The sequence below is a fragment of the Gopherus flavomarginatus genome, chromosome 2 (genome assembly GCF_025201925.1).
Source record: "Gopherus flavomarginatus isolate rGopFla2 chromosome 2, rGopFla2.mat.asm, whole genome shotgun sequence".
Lineage (NCBI taxonomy): Eukaryota > Metazoa > Chordata > Testudines > Testudinidae > Gopherus > Gopherus flavomarginatus.
The window spans coordinates 233117222-233141501 of NC_066618.1; the positions used below are offsets into that span (position 1 = coordinate 233117222).

The 24280-nt window shown below is 41.6% G+C and overlaps 1 protein-coding gene across 1 annotated transcript; it reads right to left on the bottom strand.

Moving 5' to 3' along the window:
* Window positions 1-9506: 9506 nt before the first annotated feature.
* Window positions 9507-23227, bottom strand: LOC127044276 (cytochrome P450 7A1). Its single transcript, XM_050938897.1, has 6 exons — window positions 23148-23227; window positions 19870-20110; window positions 16210-16820; window positions 14864-14994; window positions 10502-10677; window positions 9507-9806 (listed from the first exon to the last, which is right to left on the bottom strand). Exons 1-6 carry the CDS (start codon window positions 23225-23227, stop codon window positions 9507-9509), a joined length of 1539 nt encoding a protein of 512 aa, XP_050794854.1.
* Window positions 23228-24280: the final 1053 nt, after the last annotated feature.

Here is a 24280-nt window from a genome sequence, read left to right on the forward strand (position 1 = left end):
TTCATGACTGATAAAGTTTGCAGATGACCCAAAAACTGGGGGGAGTTGTAAATAACAAAGAGGACAAGTCATTGATTCAGAGCAATCTGGATGACTTGGTACCTAGGCACAAGCAACAATATGCATTTTAATACAGGTAAATGTGTACTTCTGGAACAAAGAATGTAGGCTATACTTACAGGATGGGGACTGCTTCCCTGGGTAGCAGTAACTCTCTGAAAAAGATTATGGGGTTGCAGTGGATAATCAGCTGAACATGAGTTCCTAGTGTGACGCTGAAAGAACTAATGTAATCCTTGGATGCATAAGCAGGGGAATCTTGAGTAGGAGTAGAGAAGTTTTTTGACCTCTGTATTTGGCAATGGTGTGAGAGCTGCTGGAATACTGCGTCCAATTCTGGTGCCACGGTTCAAGAAGGATGTTGATAAATTGGACAGGGTTCAGAAAAGAGCCATGAGAATGATTGAGCTCCTGGAGTCTATCCTTTAATCTATTTAGCTTCACAAAGAGAAGGTTAAGAGGTGACTTGATTGTAGTCTACAAGTATCTATATGGGGAACAAATATTTAATAATGGGCTCTTCAATCTAGCATAGAAAGGTATAACACAATCCAATGGCTAGAAGTTGAAGCTAGACAAATTCAGACTGGAAATAAGGCATAAATTGTTAATGGTGAGAGTAATTAACCACTGGAACAATTTACCAAGGGTTGTGGTGGATCCTCCATCACTAACAATTTTTAAATCAAGGTTATATGTTTTTCCTAAAAGCTATGTTGGAATTATTTGGGGAAAGTTCTATGTTCGGTGTTGTACAGGAGGTCAGACTAGATGATCACAAGGGTCCCTTCTGACCTTTGAATCTATGAAGCTATAAGAAACTTTATTTCCTGGTCCCAGTCACGTGACTTGGTTCAGTCCTCCAAAGCTAAATACCTCTGTCATGTGACAGGTGTGTGTATTTAGTGGTTACTATTACAGGATTCTTATGAAGTGCAAAAGATGAGCAGACATGGAGAAGCCTGGAGAGTTATCAGCAGAAAAAATGCTCTGATCCCAATGGATCATGGCATGAAACATTTGTGAAGTCTTATATTTTGACTGTGATGTAAGTCTTCCTTTCCTCCAATACTGTGACCATAAAGTTTAGATTCAAGGAACCATTCCAGGCAATGGAAATTTTGGTCAACTCAATCTGCCTCCACTCAGATACAGAATGGAGTTTTGCTCATTGTGAAAAGCTTCTATCTACTTCATAGATATGATTCATCAGATTTGGAACAGATTGGCTGGTTCTGTAGTGTCAGTAATATTTCAGAGCAGGGGCAAATATGATGCTTTTCTCACTGAGTTTTGGCCAATTTCACTTGGCAAACTTGAAGTTACAAATTGTAATATGAAGACATGTCCTTCACGGCTAGTTAAAGCTAGATAAAAGAATTTGGTCCTTTACTGGTGGAAACAGTTGACATGTCCGTCCATGAAGGAGGACAACATGCCACCATATCTCAGACAAGGTATTGTTAGGCCCTTGGTTAAAAAAAAATCATTTCTCAATTCTGTTAATCTTGTCAATTTTAGCCACGTCTCCAACCTTCTTTTCTGTGATGTTTATGGAGAAGGCTGTGGTGAAATATCTTTTCCTCATCAAGAAAAATCATATTTCCTGGCTGAGTATGAAGCAGAACTAATAACTATGGCTTCAAACTGATCCTCAGAGTATGTCTACACTACAGCATAAGCCCAGAGTTAGTAGAACTGAAGTAAACAAACCTCAGGTTTGTTAAGATAGGACTCGAATGTCTTCACTCATTTGTAACCCCAGGTTAGTAATTGTTGAATCCTGGATCCCAACCTAGGGATCCAGAGTCTACACTGTATTATGTGGGCTCGAGTCCAACCACCTATATCCCAGACTTCCTAGTAAGCATCCTGGCAAGCCGGGCCTGTTTGTTTACCTGCTGCTTCCACAGGTTCGCTGCTCCAGGCGAATGGGGGCTGCAGGAAGCGGCAGCCAGCAGATCCCTTGAGTTCCCATGCCAAAGGTTATCGATCCCTGGTCTAGTTCTATTAGGCGCTTCTGAAGAATCTCACCTGTGTCTTACTCTATGGTTGCAGAGCACATTTTAAGTGCTACTCTTCTATTAATAAATATTAATTACAATAATGTCTGAAAAGCATTTTGAAGATGAAAAGTGGTCAGTGTTGTTGTTGTTATGACTGAAAAAAGTATAAGAGCATTGTATGTTCATAAGTTATACAGCATGCAATAAAGGGTCCTGATCCTGAAAATAGATCCTTCAGATGTAATTATCTGGTTGTGTGGATCCTTGCACATTTTTGGCTGATGCTTTCCTGCTGTAGATTTAATGCTCAAAAACTGCGTCCTCTTTTTTGTTCTTTTTTCACTTTCCTCGACCCTTTTGGACTCTTGCATGCTTGGTCTTTTTTGTGAAGACTTTTAATTACAACACTTTTGAGTTATTACTATATACAAGCTGGTCACTGTGCATGCTCAATAACTTTTCATCAGCATTTTACAATATGTAAATCCATACTCCTATTATGGGACAGCCACATTACATGAATTGAGAAGAGTTTGCCTTTCAGAAATAGTCTGGAGGCATACGTGATGAAGGGGAACGTACCAATATTTCAATGGCATCAGATCAGTGTGTTATATTATAAATCCTATTTACTGTAATCCCATGGTAGCAAGGAGTCAGCTGAGGCCATTTTGTCAGCCTGGAAGCATAGTGTTATCTATTAGTGTCCTTGCTTTTACAGGTTTAAGTCAAGCATATATAATGAGTGAATTATGGGCTTTTTAAAATTTAGTGAATGTCTCCTTCATCTTCTCCTGAAGGAGCTATTTATAGTCAGAGACTATTAATACAAACTGAATTTTCTACTTCTGCTTTGCATACATAAAACTATGTGTGAACAATACAGACAAAATACAAAGACATTCAAATAGTGATTAAGTTCTAAAGCAATCTATTTGCAAACATTTTATAAAATAGCATCGGGATAATGTTGCTTCTGAACACAGAATAAAAGTATGTGTCGACGAAGGATGGTATAATTATGAAATAAATTCCAGGATATATAATATGTGGATACTGATTAGAAATGTGTTTCAGGACATCGTGACTAAGGTTATAATCCACTTCTTCTTTCATATGGCAATGGTGGAGCACTGAAAGCAATGAATTCAGAAAGTGAGATTGAGTATTTACAAAGTAATTTACAGGAAAGATTGGCTGGGGAAGGTTCTGAAAGGTGTGGTGAGAAAAATTTAGATAGGACTTGAAATCAGGGTAGATCTGGGTTCGCATCAAACCCATGATCGATCAGTCCAGTCCATTAATATTCTCTGATCAGGTGTAGTGCAGTTTGTATAGTCCTACCCAGCTGATCCTGAAAATTTTCTAGCTACTGCACAAGAGCATTATGGGACACTATCTGTTTCTGCCACAGCAGTGTCTCTGGGCGGTTTTGTAGGACCTCAAACCACAACCCATCCCATTTGCCTCTGTTTGATTTCCAGTTCTTCTAGGACAAAAGTTCAATTTTTTGCCAAACTGTGCTGTTACTGCATTGTCAGGCAGATTTTTCTTCTTTCCCTGCCTGGCAGAGTACAGCATTCTCTGTACCACAGGCATTGTCATCTCCTAGCACCCTCTGTGTTCCCTCTGAACTGAGCAGGACAGCCTCTGGCACAGAGAGCCCTGACTGTATCTGCTGGCTAGGAGGTTGGTACAAACAGCACTCAGCCTGACAGCACCAACATTGTCCCCTGGGGAGCGTGGCCCTCAGCTGAAGCCTAAAAGTGGGAGTCTGAGATAGGAAGAGAGAGGGGCTTTAAGAGAAGGAAAACTAAAGGAGTAACAGAGTGAGGAGAAGGAAGGCAAAGAGGAGTATAAATAAAGGAGAAAGAAAACTAGAAGAAGCCTGAGAGAGGTGGAGCGAAATGTGAGGTATATTTGAAGAGAAGGCACTAGGGTGACCAGATGTCTCGATAAAATGGAACTGTCCCAATTTTGAGGAGTTTGTCCCACGTCCCGACCAGAGTCTGGTCGGGACGCCATTTGTCCAGATATTTTGTTTCCTGCTCTTCAGCGGCAATTCGGTGGACAGTCCTTCAGCCATGGATGGTCTTCGGCGGTATTTCAGCGGCAGGTGCTTCTGTCTTTGGCAGCAAGATTTATTACCCGCTGCTGAAATACCACTGAAGACCATCTGCAACTGAAGGACTCTCCACTGAATTGCTGCCAAACTCCCGGAAGGGTGAGTGTAAACAAAAATCAAAACCAAAACAAAAAAAAATCCCCTCCCCCTCCCCCACGGCGGTCCTGATATTTTCCCCTTAACATCTGGTCACCCTAGAAGGCGCAGGGCTGACATTTTACCTTGGAAGACAATCAAGTAGGTAGCAGGGCATTGGTCCTCCTCACAACAGGGCAAGAGATAAGGGAAGTTGGGCTGTGCTGGGGAAGTGCCCTGTTTGTTCAGAGGAGGCTTGTGAGGGCTAGCTGGTCTGATGTGATTGAGAGATGCATCCAGACTTTTAGTAGAGTGAGCTGGTTAACATTTGAACAGCACTTGAAGAGGCAAGTGCTATGGAAATACAAGTCACACCAGCCATGCAACCAGCATTTGCCTAAGGAGAGAGCGTAGAGTTCTCCCTCCTCTGCCTTGCAACCAGCCCCAAGCTCTCTCCTGCAGTACTTTCCCCCTGCACACTCCCTCCCTGTCCCCACAGCCTCTGTACCCAGACCTGTGCTCTTTCCCCTGCATCCAGATCTACACACACTCCCCTGCTGCTGCCCCATACCCAGCCCTGCATTCTACACTCCACATTGCCCCGCACCTAGCTCTGAGCTCTACCCGCTGCACCTAATCCCAAGCTTTTACCCAGAGGGCCAGTCAAGCTAAAGAGCACCATCCCCAGCAGGGGCCAGCAGTTCTGAGAGCCCCAGATCCCATCTCCTTCATTTCCACTTTTCCAGGAGGTACTAAAAGCCCAGATCCAATCCTCCCACCCTCCTGGGAACTGGGAATGCCCCCTGCTCCACTTCTCCCAGGGTGCTGGGGGTGCCTGGTGCTCATGGACACCGGAAAGATTGCAAAAGTGGAAGGGACCAAGCCGTTCCATGGGATTGCAGCTCCACTATTATTTGGTCCAGACACTCCTCTATCATAATGGGGAAGAGGAGGGCACTGGCTGGGCCAAATTTGAGTCAGTGTCATTGCAGCATGATGCACAGAGTCACAGTGCTTCCCATATTTGGCCCAACCTTCCTTCCATCTTGATGGGGGTGTGGCCTGCCCATATTTACAGCTCTGGCCCAGAACCAAGGGGGGATGGGGACGCTTAGTCCCCTGCCACCCCCCTCCCCCACCCGTCATTGTGCCATGAATAACAATATCATTCAACAAAATAGACCTTTTTAAAATAGTGTTGGCCAGAATAGCTAAATCCTTATGAGAACCCTAAAGATTTAGTCTCAGGCTAGAATTTTATTTAACAACCTAATTTTTAAAACAAAGTTCATGGATACAGTGACAAGAGAGAGAACTGCAAAACCACAGCTTCTAAATGTCTTGGGAGTGCTAGCTGCATTTAAGCCCCCTCAACCATTTCAGCCCCAATGCCAACACAGATTCATTCTACATTGGATATGGATTTAATATAATTCCTTTTTCACTCAAGGCCTTCTCTTCCTTCAATGCTGTGTATGTTTATGCGGACTCATTTTTAGAGCAAAGTTATCTAATATACAGTATTGTTACCACTTTGGACCAAAGTGGGGAGCCCAAATTGTGGTGCTGTGAGTTGTTCCAGATAGGAGGAGAGCCTGATGAGAATCGGGTATTTCTTTGATGCAGTTTTGTTTATTTGCAAAGAATTACAAAGCCCTATTTGCCTTAACAAGGAGGAATTGAACAATGGGAGACAGTGTCCTTGCTTACAGGTCCAGGTATTTTTCAGCCAGCATCTCAACCCAAAACTTTTCTCTAGGCTTCTCCCAGGGCCATGTGCTGTGCTCCCAGGCTGTGCCTGCTTGGTTTTCTTTCTGCTTCTCTCTCTCTGTCTTGCTCTTTACCCCCACCCCCACCTACCCTTTATCCAAACAACCCACACATACACATGCACCCACACACCCCTTACTCAAACAACGTAATGGCCAGCAAATGCTCTTAGCCAGCATAGTTCAAATTTCTGAGTGAACTCACCTATGCTTTTTATTGGTGAAGGGGGTTTAAATTGTCTCTCACAGCTATCTTCAAGGACAGTGGTTATGTGTGACCCATGACAACAAGGTTTAGCCCAACCCACAACTGTATAAATAAAAACCACACACACAGAGAAATCACATATTTACAATTATTTTAATTGGAACGATATTTTTTTAAAAAATACAATTCAGATTATTTCCAGCACAAATGTTGGAGGGCGTATGAAAGTTGCAAGGAAGCACTTTTTCATCTAGATTTTTAATAATAGGTAGTAACAGCTATTTTAGCATTTGAATCAGTATCGGATATAGTCTAGTCATGGCCGACTCCAGGCCCCAGAGCACCAAGCGCGTGATTGGGGCGGCATGCCGCGGGGGGTGCTCTGCCAGTTGCAGGGAGGGCAGCAGGCGGCTCCGGTGGACCTCCCGCAGGCATCCCTGTGAAGGGTCCACTGGTCCCACAGCTCTGGTGGAGCATCTACAGGCAGGCCTGCGGGAGGTCCACCGGAGCTGCAGGACAGGCGAGCGGCAGAGCGCCCCCGCGGCGTGCCACCATGCTTGGGGCGGGGAAATGGCTAGAGCCGGCCCTGATTCTAGTTCATGAATAGTACATTTAATGTGTTCTTTACAATGCTTTACTCAAGTGATGTTCATTTTCCTTAGTGTCCAAGCTGCTGATACTACGGTGCCAATTTGCATATGTAGGTTGTCTCTGGTGTATTCTGCTTGTTAAGGCTATCCAAAGCTCACTGAAAGCAATGGGCATCTTTCCGTTGGCTTCAGAGAGCTTTGCATCAGTGCCTAAATGAGGAACATGAGCTTTCTTAAGTGCTAGAGAAGCACTAGCAGGAGGATTTAAGAGCCAATCCTGAGGTATGGGGTGGCTAGATTACTTATAACTGAACTGTTATGTAAAGTGGTACTGTGCAGTATGTACGGGGTGGTTGGTTGCCTCTGTGGCACCACACCCCATCCCCAAACCCTAGGCAGGACTGTTTATTGGGACAGGTTCCTAAAAGGAGGAGAGAGGTAGTAGGACCTGGCAAGCTGGAGAAGAAGTTGAAAGACTGAGGGAAATGGTGCATTACCCTCCCAAGGACAGTACCCAGAGATATTATCCAGAAAAGATAATAGACCCTGGGGCTATGCTACCTTAATGCACACACCCTCTGTACAGTGTGAAACTCCTGTTAGAGGGGCAGGCATGGTCAGGGGAAAGCCCAATAGCTGTCTCCAGTGGAGCTGCACTTCGAGGAAGCAGTGGAAGGGCAAAAGTTACTAGGTCCTCAGAGCTAACACAGGCCTTCGTGCCTCTTGTGAATTCTTTGCAATCAGCAGAGTTTGGGGCTAAAATCAATACCCATTCCACAAGATGCAGATCCTGCACCTGTCTCCCATGGAGTTCTGGGAGAGAATTTGTTCTTATGTTCTCCTTCCCATAGGTATCTCTGTGGAAGGTGGTGATGTAGGGCAACATTAGCAACTGTTTAACACTTCTAAGTTAGTTTTCAAAGTACAAAGTGAACTGAAAGTAGCATGTTAGGCCACAAAGTGCTGCTGAAAAGACAGCTAAATTAAAGGAGATAGGAAAAGGAAGATAGAGGTTGAATGTTCCAGGGAATCTGGAATAAAGTAAAAGTAAAACAAAACTGATTTATTAATAAATATATTTAAAATAGTAGAGGAAGTGTGTTCAGTGTTTCCCCATTATTTTTTGTTTTCATTCTACTAGTTACCACTTTTCATAGTGGAAGAATATGCTGCACACCATATCCCACTGCCTCGACGAACTCCAGAACATTGATTTTTAAAAAGTTCTTTTTTTAAAAAAAAAGAAGAGGAAAGAAGCCATACTGTAAAAGCAGCAAGGCCTGCCAGGCTGTGAATAAGTAGCATACTATTGTACTTCTAATGCACTCTAGGTGGGAGCAGCAATGTATGGTAAATGGATTATACATAAATATGATTGACAAAACTATGAAAATAATCCATATTTTAAGGTTACAACCATATCAGCTACAATAAGAAATTAAAATATATTTATATTGTACATAACAGTTAAGATACTAAGTAAACATGAAGTGATGGTGTCATTTTCTGCTTTTACCAGTTCTCTTTTGAAAATGAAAAGTGAGTAAATAAAATTAGACAAAATATGGGTAATAAATAATTACAAATAGCAGAATCTTTTCTTTTTCTTTGTCCAAGAATACTTAAAATAAAGGCTAGTAAGAAGGGAAGCAGATGGAAAATCTATAGCAGATTTAGGGCTCAATCCCGAATTCCTAGGAATAACTTTTACTAGTTGTAATGGAACATTTGCCTGTATATGGAGTTTAGAAATGGCTGAGAGCTTTTTATGTGATCTCTTCCTGGACAGGGGTTACTCTCATGAGTAAGGGTTGCAAAATAGGACCTTCAATCCCTAAAAACAAGGAGTGGGGAAAACCAATTATAAATTAGATTCTCATTTGTTCTTTTCATTGACAGATGACCACAAAACCACTTATACCCTGAAGAAATTTTCCTAAAAAATCAGTCCAAATTTAATTGGTCTTGTATGATGTTAAATACCCAGTGTTTGGAACACTGAAATGAATAAAATTGTATAGAATAGCAAAACGAATCATGGTTGACCCCAGTGCTTTATGACATTGGACTATTGAAAAATGATGAAACAGCAGACAACTGAAAAAAGCATTTCCATCAGTCAATATGATTCATGCTCATGTAGTTAGAGTTTTTTGTGAAAAGATTTTCACACCAGGAATATAGTACAAGCTGGTGCAGTTTCACTAAAACGTGAAACATTTTGTAGGTTTTCCTAAAAAATTGTGCTAGTTTTTCATGAAAACATAAAGCATTTTCCACAGGCACAAAACAAAAATGTCCTGCCATTATACAACAAATATTATTATAATGAAAAAAATAAGACCTTTCATCTGTGAAAATGGCAAAAAAATTGTTTACAAGCAAATATGGGGAAATAATTTAACTCAGAGGGCAATATTCTTAATCAGTTCACAGGAAGAAGTTGTGTTTGCTGGCAAAAAAGAAAATGTATGCCTGATTCCCCAATACAAAAATCTCAGTTTGCCTATGATAACCCTGGTGAAAGGAAAAACAGCCATTTCTGTAATCCCTACCAGCACTATGTGGTATTCACATTGCATTAGCGTTATAGTGTAATCTGTTTGGGAGTTTTAGATCAATGATAATCTTGATACTGATTTTTTCCCCCCATAGGTAAAATGTTTTATATATTCACAGACATTTTAATCTATACTTGAAATGAATGTCATTAGTTGGCTGTAAAATACCCAGCCCTGCTCTGGATTGGTCTAAAGAAGGACACGGCACATTGCTGTCAAGAAGCTCAATTTCAAAGTATGAAAGTACCAAAGTCAAAAACTGTTTGATTTCATGGACAGCAAATAATCTTCCAGGACATTTTGCTACTCCTGATCCAAATGGCATGTAATAATATCTTAACTTGTGACCATTGCGATAGAAGATAGTTTTTTCTTCTCCATTCTCATTGAGATAGCGGTCATACTTGAATGTCTGTAATGAAAGTTTAATGTCTATTAGAGCCAGATGATGCAGGGCTGGCAGGATGTGCAACTGCACTGACACAATGCCTCCTGGGAAGAGCAGCCAATGCACAGTATGCTCCTTCTCTGTAGCTGGCCATGCCTCCAGTCCTCAAAACCCTTTTGGGAAAGGTTAGCCTTCACAAGGCCCCTTACCCTGATCAGCTCTTGCACTTGGGGTAGCAGAATACCAGCCTCTGTGCAGGGGCAGCAGTGTTGGAAAGCTTTTCACACCTCTGCTTGTCTTTTACTGACCCATACAGAGGACAGCTACAATCTAGCTTTTTGTACATGTGTCCAAATTGGAAGACTTTCCCACTTCTCTCATCACCACTGTATGTCCTTAAAGACTTCCCCTTCTCTTGTCCTCACTTGAATCACCACAACATGGTGGCTTTCTCTGGCTGAGGAAGGCTGAACGGAACTGCCTTTAAACCTATCAACATGACTTTTTTGCTCAGCCAAAGAATTTTCTGCAGAGTGATGGAAGGCCAGTGCTGATTTTGCTGCCTCCACTGCACTCCCCATCCCTGCCTGTTCAGGGAGTTCCCAAGCATAAATCCAGGACCTGTGTAGTAGAGTGAATCACCAAGCAGGGGGGGCACTGAGGCCAGGCAGTTTACATCTCCTGGAACAGAGAGTTTGTACGTTCCTGTAATTACTCACCAAGGGATCAGCATAGATGTCTGGATCAAAGTGCAGCAGCTGAGGATAAAGAGCTACAATGTCATCTTTGCGGATGTTGTAGGAGTCATTATCCAAGTGCAAAGTGAAATCCTCCTTAGCAACTCTGACAGTCATGGATGCACTGGACAACCTCATTGCTTCCTTGATAATACTATCTGTAGAGAGAAAAAGGAAATGATTAATATGAAAAGAATTGATATATCACCTTGAAAGGGGAGGTAATTGCCTGTAATCTTCTATAACATGCAATATTATGGAGAGAAGGAAACTGATAAAATGAATAGAGCTAAGAAAACAGCGTAAGAGGTTGATAAAGAGAAGAATTCCCCTAAGTTTTGTTTGCAACCATCAAATTTCATTTACTGTAGAAACTATATTATAATATGGAAATTATGCCTCTATATATACACATATATATGAATAGCACATTTGCATTTATTTTATTTACTTACACACACACCAGTTCTAGCCATTTGTGTTATTTTATAGCATAAAATTTATAGGTTAAATATCACCAGAGCCTGCAATACCTAACAGACCACTAACTGGTGAAGCACCATTGTTGGACAAAGCACTAGAGAGTATAAAGTAAGGAACACTGTTGCAGTGGCATTCAGAAAGGAGCAGCTCAGCTCATTCTGGGCTGTCTGAGGGAGGAGAGCAATTGAGTGAAGCAGTCTCCTACTGAGAAGTCACCAGAACTTCAAGTTGTTGGAACCAAGCCTCCTAAGCAAGTTGCTGGAAGCCCGTCAATTGCAGGAGCTGAGGGTAACGACTCACTGTCACCATGGGAAGAGGCTCCGGAGATGAACTGGGAAGGATGCTAAGGGGGATCCCAAGACTGAGCTGTGACAGCAGTGGAAGTACTGGGAACAGAAGTAGGAAATGACCCAAGGGGCATGAGTAAGTGTACCAGATCCTAGGCCACATATATGGTCCCTAGGTCAGGCCCCAGTAGCGCAGGGAGGGCCTGGGTTTCCCTACCCCCACTCCTTTGGGACTATAGCCACTAGGCAGAGCAACCCTCAATTCTCACTTTTGGGCAAGACTGCTGTGATCTGTAGCTGCTAGGCAGAGCGGCCATGGACACTTGGCACTAGGCATTACTGCCAGCCTAGGCAGCCCCCAACAAATGGTAATAACATTTCCCTAACTCTATTAGAAGTACCTCACCTAATGCATCCTAGGACTGAATTACCCTTTTTCATGGCTGCATCACACTGGCGGCTCATAGTCATCCTATGATGGACAAATACTCCGTTGCTTCCAACTGATCAGTCTCCATCTTACAGCAAAATCTCTTATTATTCCCAAGTTCATGATCTTGCACTTTGCACTATTACATTTCATCCCATTTCTATTACTCCAGTTTTCAGTGTTGTCCAAATCTTATATGATATCCTGGTCCTCCTCTGCTTTGGTAATACCTCCCAACTTTGGGTCATCTGCAAATTTTATTAGCACACTCCCACTTTTTGTGCCAAGGTAATTACTGAAAGAATAAATAAGACTAGTCAAGACCAAACCTTGAGGAACTCTACTAGTAACCTCAATTCTGCCTGACAGTTCACCATGACCCGTTCTAGTATCCCCTTTAACCAGTTCCTTATCCACCTTTCAGTTCTCATATTAATCCCCATCTTCAATTTTACTAAGAATTTCCCATATGCAATTGTATCAAATACTTTACAGAAATACAGGTAGATTGGATTTCCTTTTCCTAGAAAACTGGTTGTCTTTGCAAAGAAAAAGTTTGGGTTGGTCTGGTATGCTCTGCCTTTTGTAAAACCATGTTGTGTGTTGTCCCAATTTCCATTTATCTCTTTGTCTTTAATTACTCCCTCTTTCAAGATTTGTTCTAAGACCTTGCATACAACTGAGGTCAAACTTAGCAGGCCATAGTTTCTGGGCTCACCCCCTCCTTTCTTAAAAATAGGTACTATACATGTAATTCTCTAGACATAGGGTACAACCTCAGAGTTTATTAATTCATTAAAAATCCTTGCTTTTGGGTTTGCAATTTCATGTGCCAGTTCCTTTTATATTTTTGGATGGAGATTATTCAGCCTCCTTGATTTGATCCCATTAGCCTGTCTGAGTTTGGCTTCCACCTAGATTTGGTAACTTCTGCTTGCATATCCTTGTTTCCATTAGCCAGCGTGCCACTGTCCCAACCTCGTCAATGCCCTTATTAAAAACTGAGGCAAAGTATTCATTTAGGTGTTGGGCCAAACCTAGTTTATCGTTAATCTTCACCCTGTCCTCAGGGTTTAGCAGTCCCACTTTTTTCTTGTTTCCTTTTTTATTTATGTGGCTAAAGAACACTTTACTATTGGTTTTAATTTCCTTTGCAATATCCAGCTCTGCTTGGCTTTTGGAAGTTCTCACTTTATCCCTACACTTCCAGACTTCCAAGAGGTAAGAACATAAGAATAGCCATAATTGTTCAGACTAATGGTCTATCAAGCCCAGTATCCTGTTTTCCGACACTGGCCAGTGCCAGATGCTTCAAAGGGAATGAACAGAACAGGGCAATCGAGTGATCCATCCCCTGTTGTCCAGTCCCAGCATCTGGCAGTCAGAGGGTTAGGGACACCAGATTTGGGGCTGAGACCCTGAGTCTTTTGGCTAAAGGTCCATCAATGGCTAATCTTCCATGAATGTATCTAATTATTTTTTTAATCCAGTTATGTGTTTGGCCTTCATAACATCCACTGGGAATATGAATTCCACACATTGACTGTGCTTTGTGTGAAGAAGTACTTCCTTTTGTTTGTTCTAAACCTGCTGCCTATTTTCATTCAGTGACCCCTGGCAGCTTTTCTTGCAGAGCCATCCCTTCTTCCAGTCCTTGTGGTCTCTCTGTTTTCTCGTAATAACCTGTTTCAGATGCTTGCTCATTCAGTCTGGTCTGCAACTCTTCCCTGTGAGATTTTTTTCTCATTTCTTGAGATGCAGGCTCCAGATAGTTTCTGCAACTTTCTCTTAAAGTAATTCCAAGCCTTCCAAGTTCTTCAGTCCAGTCAACTTGCCTAACTAAGTGTCTCAATATTTTAAAGTTTTCCTTTTTGAAATCAAAGACCCTAGTTTGTAGACCTATTTTTGTTTATCATGCCGACTTCAAGTGTTTAAAAGTCAGTTTGATCCTAAAAAGAAAACTGTCCTGGATCACTCTTCCCAGGGAAACAAAACAAGGAAAGGGGCTGGATAGGGAAAAAACTGACAAGATCCCTTTGTGGCCTCCCTCTAGAATTGTTCTTCGGCAGGATTTTCCTCACCATTGTGGAAAAAGAAACAGTTCCACCGCCTGAAATTGCAGGCCCCTCAATATGCAGCTCCTAGCCCTGCCTTCAGCTCTCCTCCACCCAACTATTCTCCAGGTGTGGGCTCCTACTCCCCTGGACAATTGTGGGGATGGAAGGATACTGCAGCAGAGGTGGCTGACACCTCTTTGCCCTGTGAGGGAGTGGTGAGATCTGTACAGAGGTAACCCTCTGTGCAGTTCATCTTGGGAGGACACTCCACTTTCCTCCCAGGGAAACATTAGAAACTGGAGGCACAAAATACTTGCGACTGGGGAATGATCCTGCACTGAGAGGTGGAATGGAATAAAGACAATGGAGAAAGGTGTGGAGGAAAAAAAAAATCAGAATAGTGTGGCAGTATCTTCCTAAGCCTTAGTGCTCAAGGGACAAGAATGATATTGACAAAAAGAAACAATGCTTTTAAAAAAAAGTTACATTGAACCTCCCTCACCAGTAATTATAGGGCAACAATTTCAATAGCTGTAAGGCCCAGACCCTCACAAGTATTTAGGTTCCTAACTTCCATTGAAATTAACAGGGGCCTAAGTGACTTGGGAGTGAGCTCTTCAGTCACTGGGTGCTTTTGAAAATGTTACATATCTTTTAAAATATGGGTATCATAATAATAATGCTTTTAGCAATGTTAGAAATTCATTGTTTAACATTCCTCAAGCATTAGTTGCAACTCCAAATATGGTAAGAGCCCTCTGTTTGATCTTAGCCCTTTTAAAAGAACAAAATACAACCTTACTTTGACTTACCTATAGATCACTGGTGCTGCATGACATAGTACTTAAGCATTACTCATACATGAAATTACATGGGGAAAAATGGGATTCATTTCAAAATTGTGATAATCTCCACACCACAGACATCAGGACTGCTCAAAAGTTTGGCCTTTGCTAACTAAGGATATAGTGTAGCTTTATTATCCTGCTGTTGGATAGTCATTTAGCATTTCATAGCACGTGTTTTATTGACTATAGATAGAAAAATATCTGGGTGTTCCTGGTACTGTTACATGTGATGACCATACCTAATACTGGCATATTATCCAGTTGTTTTCGATTCAAGGAGATAGATGGCAAATGTAAGTCGATCTTTTCACCAGCATTTCCCAGTGTTTTTTGCACCTCTTCAGTAGCTGCTTTCATTGCTTCTGGGCTCCTAAAATCAATATGCCAGAAACAAAAAATGTTTCTTACTTGTAACTTAAGTAATGTACAAAAGGTTTGCTGTTAAATAGGATATTCATTTTTTCCTTTCTACAGTGTAGTTCATTAATCCATGGATATAACCTGGTAAAACAAAAAAGCTATGTAAGAATCTAGAGTAAAACACATAAGTGTACTTATTATATTGGAAAAATCCTGGTTGTTCAAAACACTGAAAAGGTCTTCAAAGATTTGGTTCAGTATCCAATTTTGAGCAAGACCAAATTAATATGTATAATGCTGTTAAATAATGACATCTCGGTTAAGCAATGCCAAGAATAAGGAATATAGTGATAGCCCCATTGCAGCTAAAAATCTAGAAGAGAGATATAGATCACATCCACACTATCAACTGCCCTGGCTTGTATCCAGTTAGATAATTACATTCTGCCTACCAAAAAAAAAAAAACACACAAAAAAAACCCCACCACCTCCCAGTAGTTTAAATTAAATAATGTACCCTTTACTTTCTGGTCCTCCATATAGATATGGCAGATGTTTGTAATGGATGACACGATTTTAAACAGATATACAGATTGTAATCCAAAGTCCTTGGGCAGGGGAGAGGGGAGGCACAGAACTTCCATGGAAATCAATGGGTGGGCCCAAGGATTTCAGGATCAGAATGTTTGTAAAATTAATAGACCCCTTATGGATTTTTGAATGAAATGTGCTAGCTAAAGCTCAATCATTATCATTAGCAGGTAGGTACAGTGTTTTTCAATTTTAAGTCAATTTATCACAGAAATGTAGGCAGGTGGTGTAAAGTCTCATCTTGAAAAGTATGGCTCTAGAAATTTAGCCTGAGATTTTTTTTTTTTTTAAGACCTGTAGGGGATTTGGATGCAGTGGAGTTACACCAGAGTAAAAACAGGGTAGCAGAGTGAAGAATTAGGACCTATTAGTCAGATTCTCAGATGGTGCAAATTGATATAGCTCCATTAACTTCAACGGTGCTACATCAATATAGGCTCTGCAGAAGTCTATCATTTTTTTTTCTGTAAAGCAGCCAATATATATCTGCAAATCCAACAGATGGGCAGATAAACAAAAGTGTGCAATAAAATTTTGTCTATTCTAGGGAAATGATCTAAAAATGTCCCACTGGACCTAATGTTGGGAGCCCTAGTGTAATCAAGCCTTGGAAACTGCGAACACTGCTATTTACCTTATAAGATAGAACAAGCTCCAGAAAGTAGCAGGTATTGTGTTAGCTTGTGAAGCCCATAGTACAGCCAGGTGGGTTTTTGCTTTTTTCTTATCATCAAAAGTCGATAGAGTGTCATTTAAGAACATACGGAGAGTGATGAGCTCAGAGATGTTGTTCCTTTTCCTGAGGTTCTCATGGAGCAGAGCCTCTGCCAGCTTCTCCCGTGCATTGTGGGCGCTCTTGAACACATGGATAGGCACGCCTGCGACAAGGGCTGGGAAAATTTTATCAAACTCCTTGAAGTTTTCAAGAGCATTTAGAATAAGTGCTCTCTGGGTTTCCTGCTGAGATAGATTCTTGTCTTGGGTTGAATTAAAGTCTGTGCCAAAAAGCGTTAAAAAGCCAGATTCAAACATCACTCGGCAACAGAACGCATAAAGCCCATCTGTTGCCCAGTTGTTGGAATGCAGTTTAGGTGTACTTGATTGCAGCATGACATATTGTAGGTTTTCCATCATAGCTTCAATGAGAGAATTCAGGGCATTACCTTGCAGGGTTCTAATGAAAGTCTGATGCATATTTTCAGTGGTGTTTCCATCACGTGGGTCAATACTGCCATGTCCAAAAGCCTGCCACCAAATAAATTGCATGTAAGATAAATGAGGATAATCACAACCATGGTAAATAATAACTTACAAGGGAAATCATAGCCAATATGTCATCTTCATAATTTAACGCAGGGACATATAATAAGAACTGTCAACTCTGTAAAGTGATAATTGGCCACAAGTCTTTGTAAGTATTAAATAAACACACAAAAATAGTCTATGCTATATGCTTATAAAATAAGTATGATCACTTAGGGTATGTCTTCACTCCAGTAAAACATCCATGACTGGCCTGGATCAGCAAGCCTGAATGTCTACAGTGCAGTTTCATAGCCCCACAGCAAGGCATGCAAGCCTGCCATGGGCGTTTTATTGCAGTGTAGACATATCCTTAGGGATTCAGTTAGTTCCCATTGGGAATCTTTTCATTGACTTCAATAAGAGTTTGATTGGGCCCTTAGTTGACCAGACAGTTTTTGAAAGGGTTAGAGCCTAATTCTCCAAAGTGCTAAGCATCTCCTGGGAGATGCTGAGTGCCCTCAATTTCCATTGTCATTAAAGAGAGTGAACACACTCTGCAGCTTGCAAGATAGGGACCTTACTGGATGAAAGCATGGATAGAAAATGATGTTAAGCTGAAATGAAGCTTGAGAGTACATTTCAGCAACTTAACAGTAAAAAAAGTTACAAGGATATTGTATTTGTCCCCACAACAAGCATTACAAACCCAGGCAACTGAGTTGAAGTTTAATTGAAAATAAAACTAGACACATTAAGGTATGGTAATTCACAATGAAGGCACTCAAGGAACCCGAACTCTGCCGTGTAGTGACACCATGCAATAGTCACATAAGGTATGTGTACACTGCAATTAAAAACCCACAGCTGGCCTATGCCAGCTGACTTGGGCTCATAGGACTGGGGCTAAGGGTCTGTTTAGCAGCAGTGTAAACATTCCGGCTTGGGCTGGAGCCCAGGCTCTAGGACTCTGTGAGGCCAGGGGGAGGTGTCCAAGATCTCGGACTCCAGCTCAAGCCCAAACATCTATACTGCAATTAAACAGCCCCTTAGCCATAGGTGGAATGTGACAAACTCCCTAGCGGGTGGTGGGTTGGAGGGAGGGGGCACCGGTGCCTGAACTGTGGCCCCAACTTCCACTCCATCCTGAGGCTCTTCCCCCTGCTCAGCCTCTTCCCCCTCAAGGCTAGGGTGACCAGATGTCCTGATTTTATAGGGACAATCCCGATATTTGGGGTGTTGTCTTATATAGGTGCCTATTACCTCCACCCTCTGTTCTGATTTTTCACACTTGCTATCTGGTCACCCTGCCCAAGACTTTGCCCCCACTCTGCCTCTTCGCAACTTCGCTCTGCACCTTCCCCTGAGGGCCCTGCACCCGCCACTTGCTCCTCTGGCCCCTGTTCTCTGCCCCCTCCCCAAAGGACCCCCTCCTGAGGATCCTTGCCTGCTGCTTGCTCCTCTCTGCCACGCTCTCGAGGACACCCCACCTATCACTGTTTGTCTCTCTCTGCCTCTACTCCCAAGGGCCCCCCACCCACTACTCGCTCTTCTCCACCCACTCCCCCGAGGCCTCCCGTCCATGGCTTACTCCTCTCTGTCCCCTCCTGCCTTAGGGGCAAGCGACACGGGCAGAGTGAAGCAAGAGGCAGGCAGAGTGAGGGCAGGAAGAGGTGGAACAAGGGTGGGGCCTCAGGGGGAAGAGATGCAGCATGGATGGGGCCATGGGGAAAAAAGGCCAAGTAGGAGTGGGGCCTTGGAGAAGAGCATGGGAAGGGCCACAGTCCAGGCACTGGTGGCGCCCCTACTTCTCAGAAGCTTCCAGCAGCAGAGCTCCAAAGCCGGCCGGCCAGCCTGACTCCAAAGGGAGGTGTGTCGCATCCGTCACTTCTTGCCCCATTTGGGGAGACTTAGTTTCCACGAGCCTCTTACACCTGCCGCCTATGCCCTTAGCCAAAGCCTCACAAGCCCAAGTCAGCTGTCCAACTGCAGTGTAGACATAGCTTGAGTTATGATTAAGGCATTTTAGTGTTTGTGGTCTGAAATAAGGTTAAACTGATTTGTAAAGACACATTCTATTTTTATAGAGGTATATTTGCTTCTCAGGGTGTCACTGCAGAGCAAATAAAGGAATAAAATCAATAGTGAGAAAAAGTCCTCAGTGAAATGAATGTATGGATTAATCTAGAATTTAGATTCTAAGACACAGGCTTCCACACTGCACAGCCAACACTATAACTGTTATTCTGTTGGCAGAAAGGCCAAGGTTTGAATGGGCCTGGAAGAGACTTATAGAGGTGATCTCTCCAACTAGTGACTGAAGAACTAATCTAGGCTAATGGGAAGAAACTTGTACTGATGGGAGTCTATGCCAGACCTGCTCTGTGGATATACTGAGGATTTCAGTTTCCAGGGCTGCTAATTTGGCATCTTTCAGAAGCAGTACATTTGTTTTTAAAATTAGTCAATTCAATATAAATTCACAATAGTGCAAACCATCTTGTGCTGTACTTTTGCTCCAGTATTTTTGTGATATTACATGACTAAATAATGTCATTCTTGGATAGGGTGACCAGATAGCAAGTATGAAAAATCAGGACAGTGAGTGGAGGGATAATGGGAGCCTATATAAGAAAGAGACCTGATGTCTGTGGTGTGGAGAGGATCAATCCATACCGTTGCAGAGATGGCCTTGAGCTGGTATAAAACCAAGACATCTGGTCACTTTATTCTTGGATAACCTAAATCTGTTTTTGCAAAACCCATTGTTGTTTATATTAAGGAATAAAATATCTGACACATTGCCATAGCTGGGATGATTTAGTTGGTGTTGGTCCTGCTTTGAGCAGGGGATTGGACTAGATGATCTCCTGAGGTCTCTTCCAACCCTAATATTCTATGATTTGAGCCAGGAGACAGACTATCTTTCAGACAGGCAGACATACTGAAAAGTCACATATAGTTTAACTAGGTACAGAATGACTTGACCATGTTGATTTTTTCATAGTAAATATTAAAATGTTAAAATACTACAGCCATTTTAAAGCAGTACCTTTGCAGAAGCAGCAAAGTGGAACTTTTTCCAGTCCAAATGCCTTCCTTGGCGCATCACTGAATGGTATGAAAAAGGGTCAGTGAGAAAATGAACATATTTTCCAGCCACTTTGCAAGTGAAAATGTGCCCATATTTCTTTTGTCTTGCTTTGAGAAATTCAAGAGGGTTGGCACCAAATTGCAAAGCGCAGCCCAGATATGGAAGTAGCCCATTTTCCACTGGCGGCTCACCTGGACGCCTACAAGTTACAAACAAATGTTACAAATTAAGGTTATAAATTAAGACCTGTCCTTCAGCTTGGCCAGCTAAATAAGACTGTGATACCAGCCTATTTATAACATTCATTCAGTTTCTATCAGTGTTGATAGGAAATTGCCCTCCTTTTCCTAATAAATCCATTGTGAGGTCTATAATCTATTAGGAAGAATGACCTTAAGCCTACAGAAGCCTTATTAGAATCCAATAATAAAAAAAAATGTACGTAAGCTATATCACGCTAGCTTTTATTTTTTACATTTAGGTAAGTTCTTTTTCACCTTTTTAAATGTAACATTCTATTCATTGCAAGCAGTTAAGTAATTGTGCCTTAAATAAATACTCTGTCCCAGCAGTTAATATTGCCTGGGATATTCTTGTTGTTGGAGCCCATGCCAGTACTTTTCAGGACCTGTGGCAAAGCTGGCTCAGTACAGGAGCTCTACTATCTGAGCTGATTTCTCAGGACAGTCTGCCAGAGCCCTAGTTTGGCAGCTTTCATGGCATGATGAAAGGGACATTTATTTGCTTTATCTTTTGGTTACTCGGTTTTTGTTTGGTTTTGTCATTTTATTTGCTTTTTCCTGACAACCTGTCTGCTGATATTTCTGACTTGTAGGTAACCTGCTGTAGGGCCGTCTTACCAACCCATCCTGAGCTGAGTATGGAGAGCTGGTCTCTCAAAAATGGTTTTTGAAACAAATGAAAATATTCAGGAAAATTTTCACTTTTGGTAGAAACTCTCTCCATTTTTTCAACAAGAAATTGAAACCTGAAAAATGTCTCTGTTTAAAAAAAATAAAATAAAAAACATCTGTGTTAAAAAACAAACAAATTGAGATTCATTTTTTTGGGACACTAAAAGTTTATACTGAAAACCAAAATGGTTGCTGTACATGAGTTTTGAATATGAAAGGTGTTTGGTTTTCAGCTCTTCAGTGGAAACTATACAAAATTTTCATGGGAAAGTTTAAAGACAACCACTTTTTTGAAAATGTGTTGTGAAAAATAATTGTCATTCTCTTCCTTATAACATGCAAGTAGTTCCACTGACTTCAATGGGATTATTCAGGCAAATAGGCAATCCTCATGTGAGTAATGCTTTGCAGAATGAGGTCTAGAATTTCTGGTTTGTAGTTTCTGTAAGTAAGAATCCACACTTGTTCTCATTAAAGTCATTGCCTCAGCTCTCATTGACTTTATCGGGCAATGAGCACCTAGGGCCTGACCCTGTTCCAGCTGAAGTGGTGTAGGGTCAGCCCCTCTACAGCCTGATTCTGGGAGTTGCTGAACACCTGATAGTTGCTTCAGTGTCCTCAATACCCCTTGGGAGTTGAGGATGCATGGTACTTGGCAAGAATCAGCCCCTTAGTTGATCAGGATTGGGCCCTTACTTGCTCTGCAAATTCTAAAATAGATAACATTACCTCAAATGCACACTCAATTAAGACTGTATAAAAAACAAAAAACTTATTACTAACAGTTCTAATGGACAGAAAGAAAGGAGAAATTGAAGATGTATGAACAAGCATCATTTGGACCTCCAGAGACACAAAGACAGGATTATTTTACTTATTTGGTCTGTCTTTGGCTTGCACAATTCTCTCTAGCACATTGAATGCTGAGCCCTTTGAACTCCCCAAAGAAAGAGTATTACAGTATTGTTGTTCGCATATCCCACTTGGATCTGATCCTGCACCATTGAAATCAATGGGAGTTTTCCCCACAGGCCCCATTTCAACAAAGCACTAAAGTACATGCTTAAAATTAAGCATGTGATCAGGTGCTTTGTTGAACTGGGATTCAAACAACTATAGTCCTGTATATGGATACCCACAGTAAGTCACTAATAACTTTTAAATAATACGTGTCAGAGTCATAGAGTTTAAAGTCAGAAGAGACCACCAGACTGTTGTACCAGGGCGGTCTGCGCCTTTAAGCACCTGCAGAGCTAGGGAGCAGCCAGGTGTGGCTTAAGGAGAAGCCCAGCAAGCAGGTGTTGGGAACGAGCTGATCTAGCTAAGCAGCAGCTAATGACTGGATCTGATTCCCTGTTGGATCAGCTCATTCCCAAAAACTGCCTGCTGGGCTTCTCTTTAAGCCACAGCCTACTGCTCCCTAGCTCTGCAGGCCCTTAAAGGGGCAAACCATCCTGCTACAATCACCTCTTAATCTAACCTGTATAGCATAGGCCACAACACCACCCAGCATCTGTACACTAAACCCAACAACCAAGAGTATTACAACTTACAGAAGACCGCTATTCCCCAGATCAAAGATGCTGCTAACATTTCAGGCAATCTGAGTGAAATTTCAGGAGTTTCAACTGGAAAGGAGTAGCTAACAGTTTGGTACACTTTAAAAACAGAGAGTGATACAAAAGACAAGTCAAAGAGCCACTTTTTTATAGTAAATATATTCATGAATTCCTTTTTTTCTGTACAGAGCACATGCCAGTAGGATAAAGGCTTGAGAGTATTTACTCAATACAGTAAACAAGCCAAATGGTAACCAGCATTAAAAGTAAGAGTTCAATATTGCTACAGTCCAGATTGAACTACATTGATACAGAAAATAAAAAAAAGGTATAAGGGATAAAACAGTCATCAGTACATCAGAAGCATAAACATGTAGGATCTGATTTTTCAGAAATAGTGAGCACCTGCAGATCCTATTGATTTCAACAGAAGCTGCACATACTAAGCACTTCTGAAAATCAGACTAAGATTATGATTATTTATAACCTCATTTACAAATGGATTCCTCCTTTCTTTGTATCCCTGTCTTTTGTTAGTCATGAATATGGATTTGCATAGCCTGCTTGGGTTTTTTTTTTTTTTTAATTCATGTGCACAAAAAATGCCATTATAATATAAAGATTTAAAAGAACAAACACCATCACCACTGTTATCCTTCACTTATCAATCTGCCAACGTTCAGACTAGTTTTGTCTTAGCTATATACACACACTATCTTTTTTCAGAAATTAGCATTGGGATATGTTTAAAAAGAAACCTTACCTCCTCCTTATTCCCAGAATAAACCAAAAACAACAGCATAGTATCACCACTATTCCCCAGATCAAAGATGCTGCTAACATTTCAGGCAATTACAGTGAAATTTAAAGTCAAAAAGAGTAGCTTGGTACACTTTAAAGACCAAGTGATGCAAATGATAAATCAAACAGCCACTTTTTATATAGATCAGGGGCACCAATTTACTTAATTGAACTTAAATAACCTAGGCAAGCTATTAATTAACCATTTCTGGACAGAAGCTATTATGTCTTCATTCTGACTGATATCTCCATAAAAAAACTTGAGAGGATTAATCTACACAGTTGCAGAGATGGCCTTGAGCTGGTATCAGTAGAGGTTCCAAAGTAATCAAAAACTGTAATAGTTGATAATTTGAAGGTCTCTCAGGTGTGTTTTCATCCGTCATGTAGATTTATCAACTACAGTTTATAGTTCAAGTTTAGCAATACATGAGAGGACTAGCAAACATACAGACAGTGGTAGCTGGTGCCCCAAGTACTTACCATAGTTCCCTGACTCTTCTGCCAGGGTACCCTACTCACCTAATGCTCTCCCTGCAAATTGACTAAATTTTCAAGGGAGTCAGAGGAAGATATTGGCTGGGAATGAGAGATTAATAGGAAAATGGGAAGAAAAAGACTGTTTTCCCTTTCCAATCATCTGTCACTGTCAAAATGAAAAGCATGGACACAGTTACAGCAGAGGGCAGGGGTAGGAGAAAACAGTAATAGCTCGTTTTGCTGTTTCTGATTAGTCTCAGCCTCCCTCGCCCTCCTCCAGTCTAGCTCTTACCTCCTGATCTGCACACCACCAATTTAGTCAGATCTTGACTGGATCTGGGCACTCTGGTCCATTCTCTCCACTCACCTAAACTCAATTCTGCCATTTCCATCCCCTTTCAGAAACTTTGACCCCATCAGATTCTCCATCTAATCTGACCCATTCCTGCTCAGAAATCTCCTTCAGCCTGACCCCACCATTTTCCAGATCTTCTTTCCCCTTAGCTCAAAACCTAGAACTCATCCTTTTCCTACTCATCTCACATACAGCTCTGAAGCCTCTCCCCCTTTGACCTCACTCTTTCCTCTGGCTCAAAATCCAAGGTCCTGTTCACC

Excerpts from the sequence above, each read along its gene's own strand:
- LOC127044276 (XM_050938897.1), bottom strand. The coding sequence starts at position 23,227 with ATGTTAGCAGCATCTTTGATCTGGGGAATAGTGGTGATACTATGCTGT. Across the intron at positions 16,821-19,869 it reads ACTTTGCTGCTTCTGCAAAG|GCTTTTGGACATGGCAGTAT; the intron begins GTACTGCTTTAA and ends ATTTGGTGGCAG. Across the intron at positions 14,995-16,209 it reads AGCTTGTTCTATCTTATAAG|GAGCCCAGAAGCAATGAAAG; the intron begins GTAAATAGCAGT and ends TATTGATTTTAG.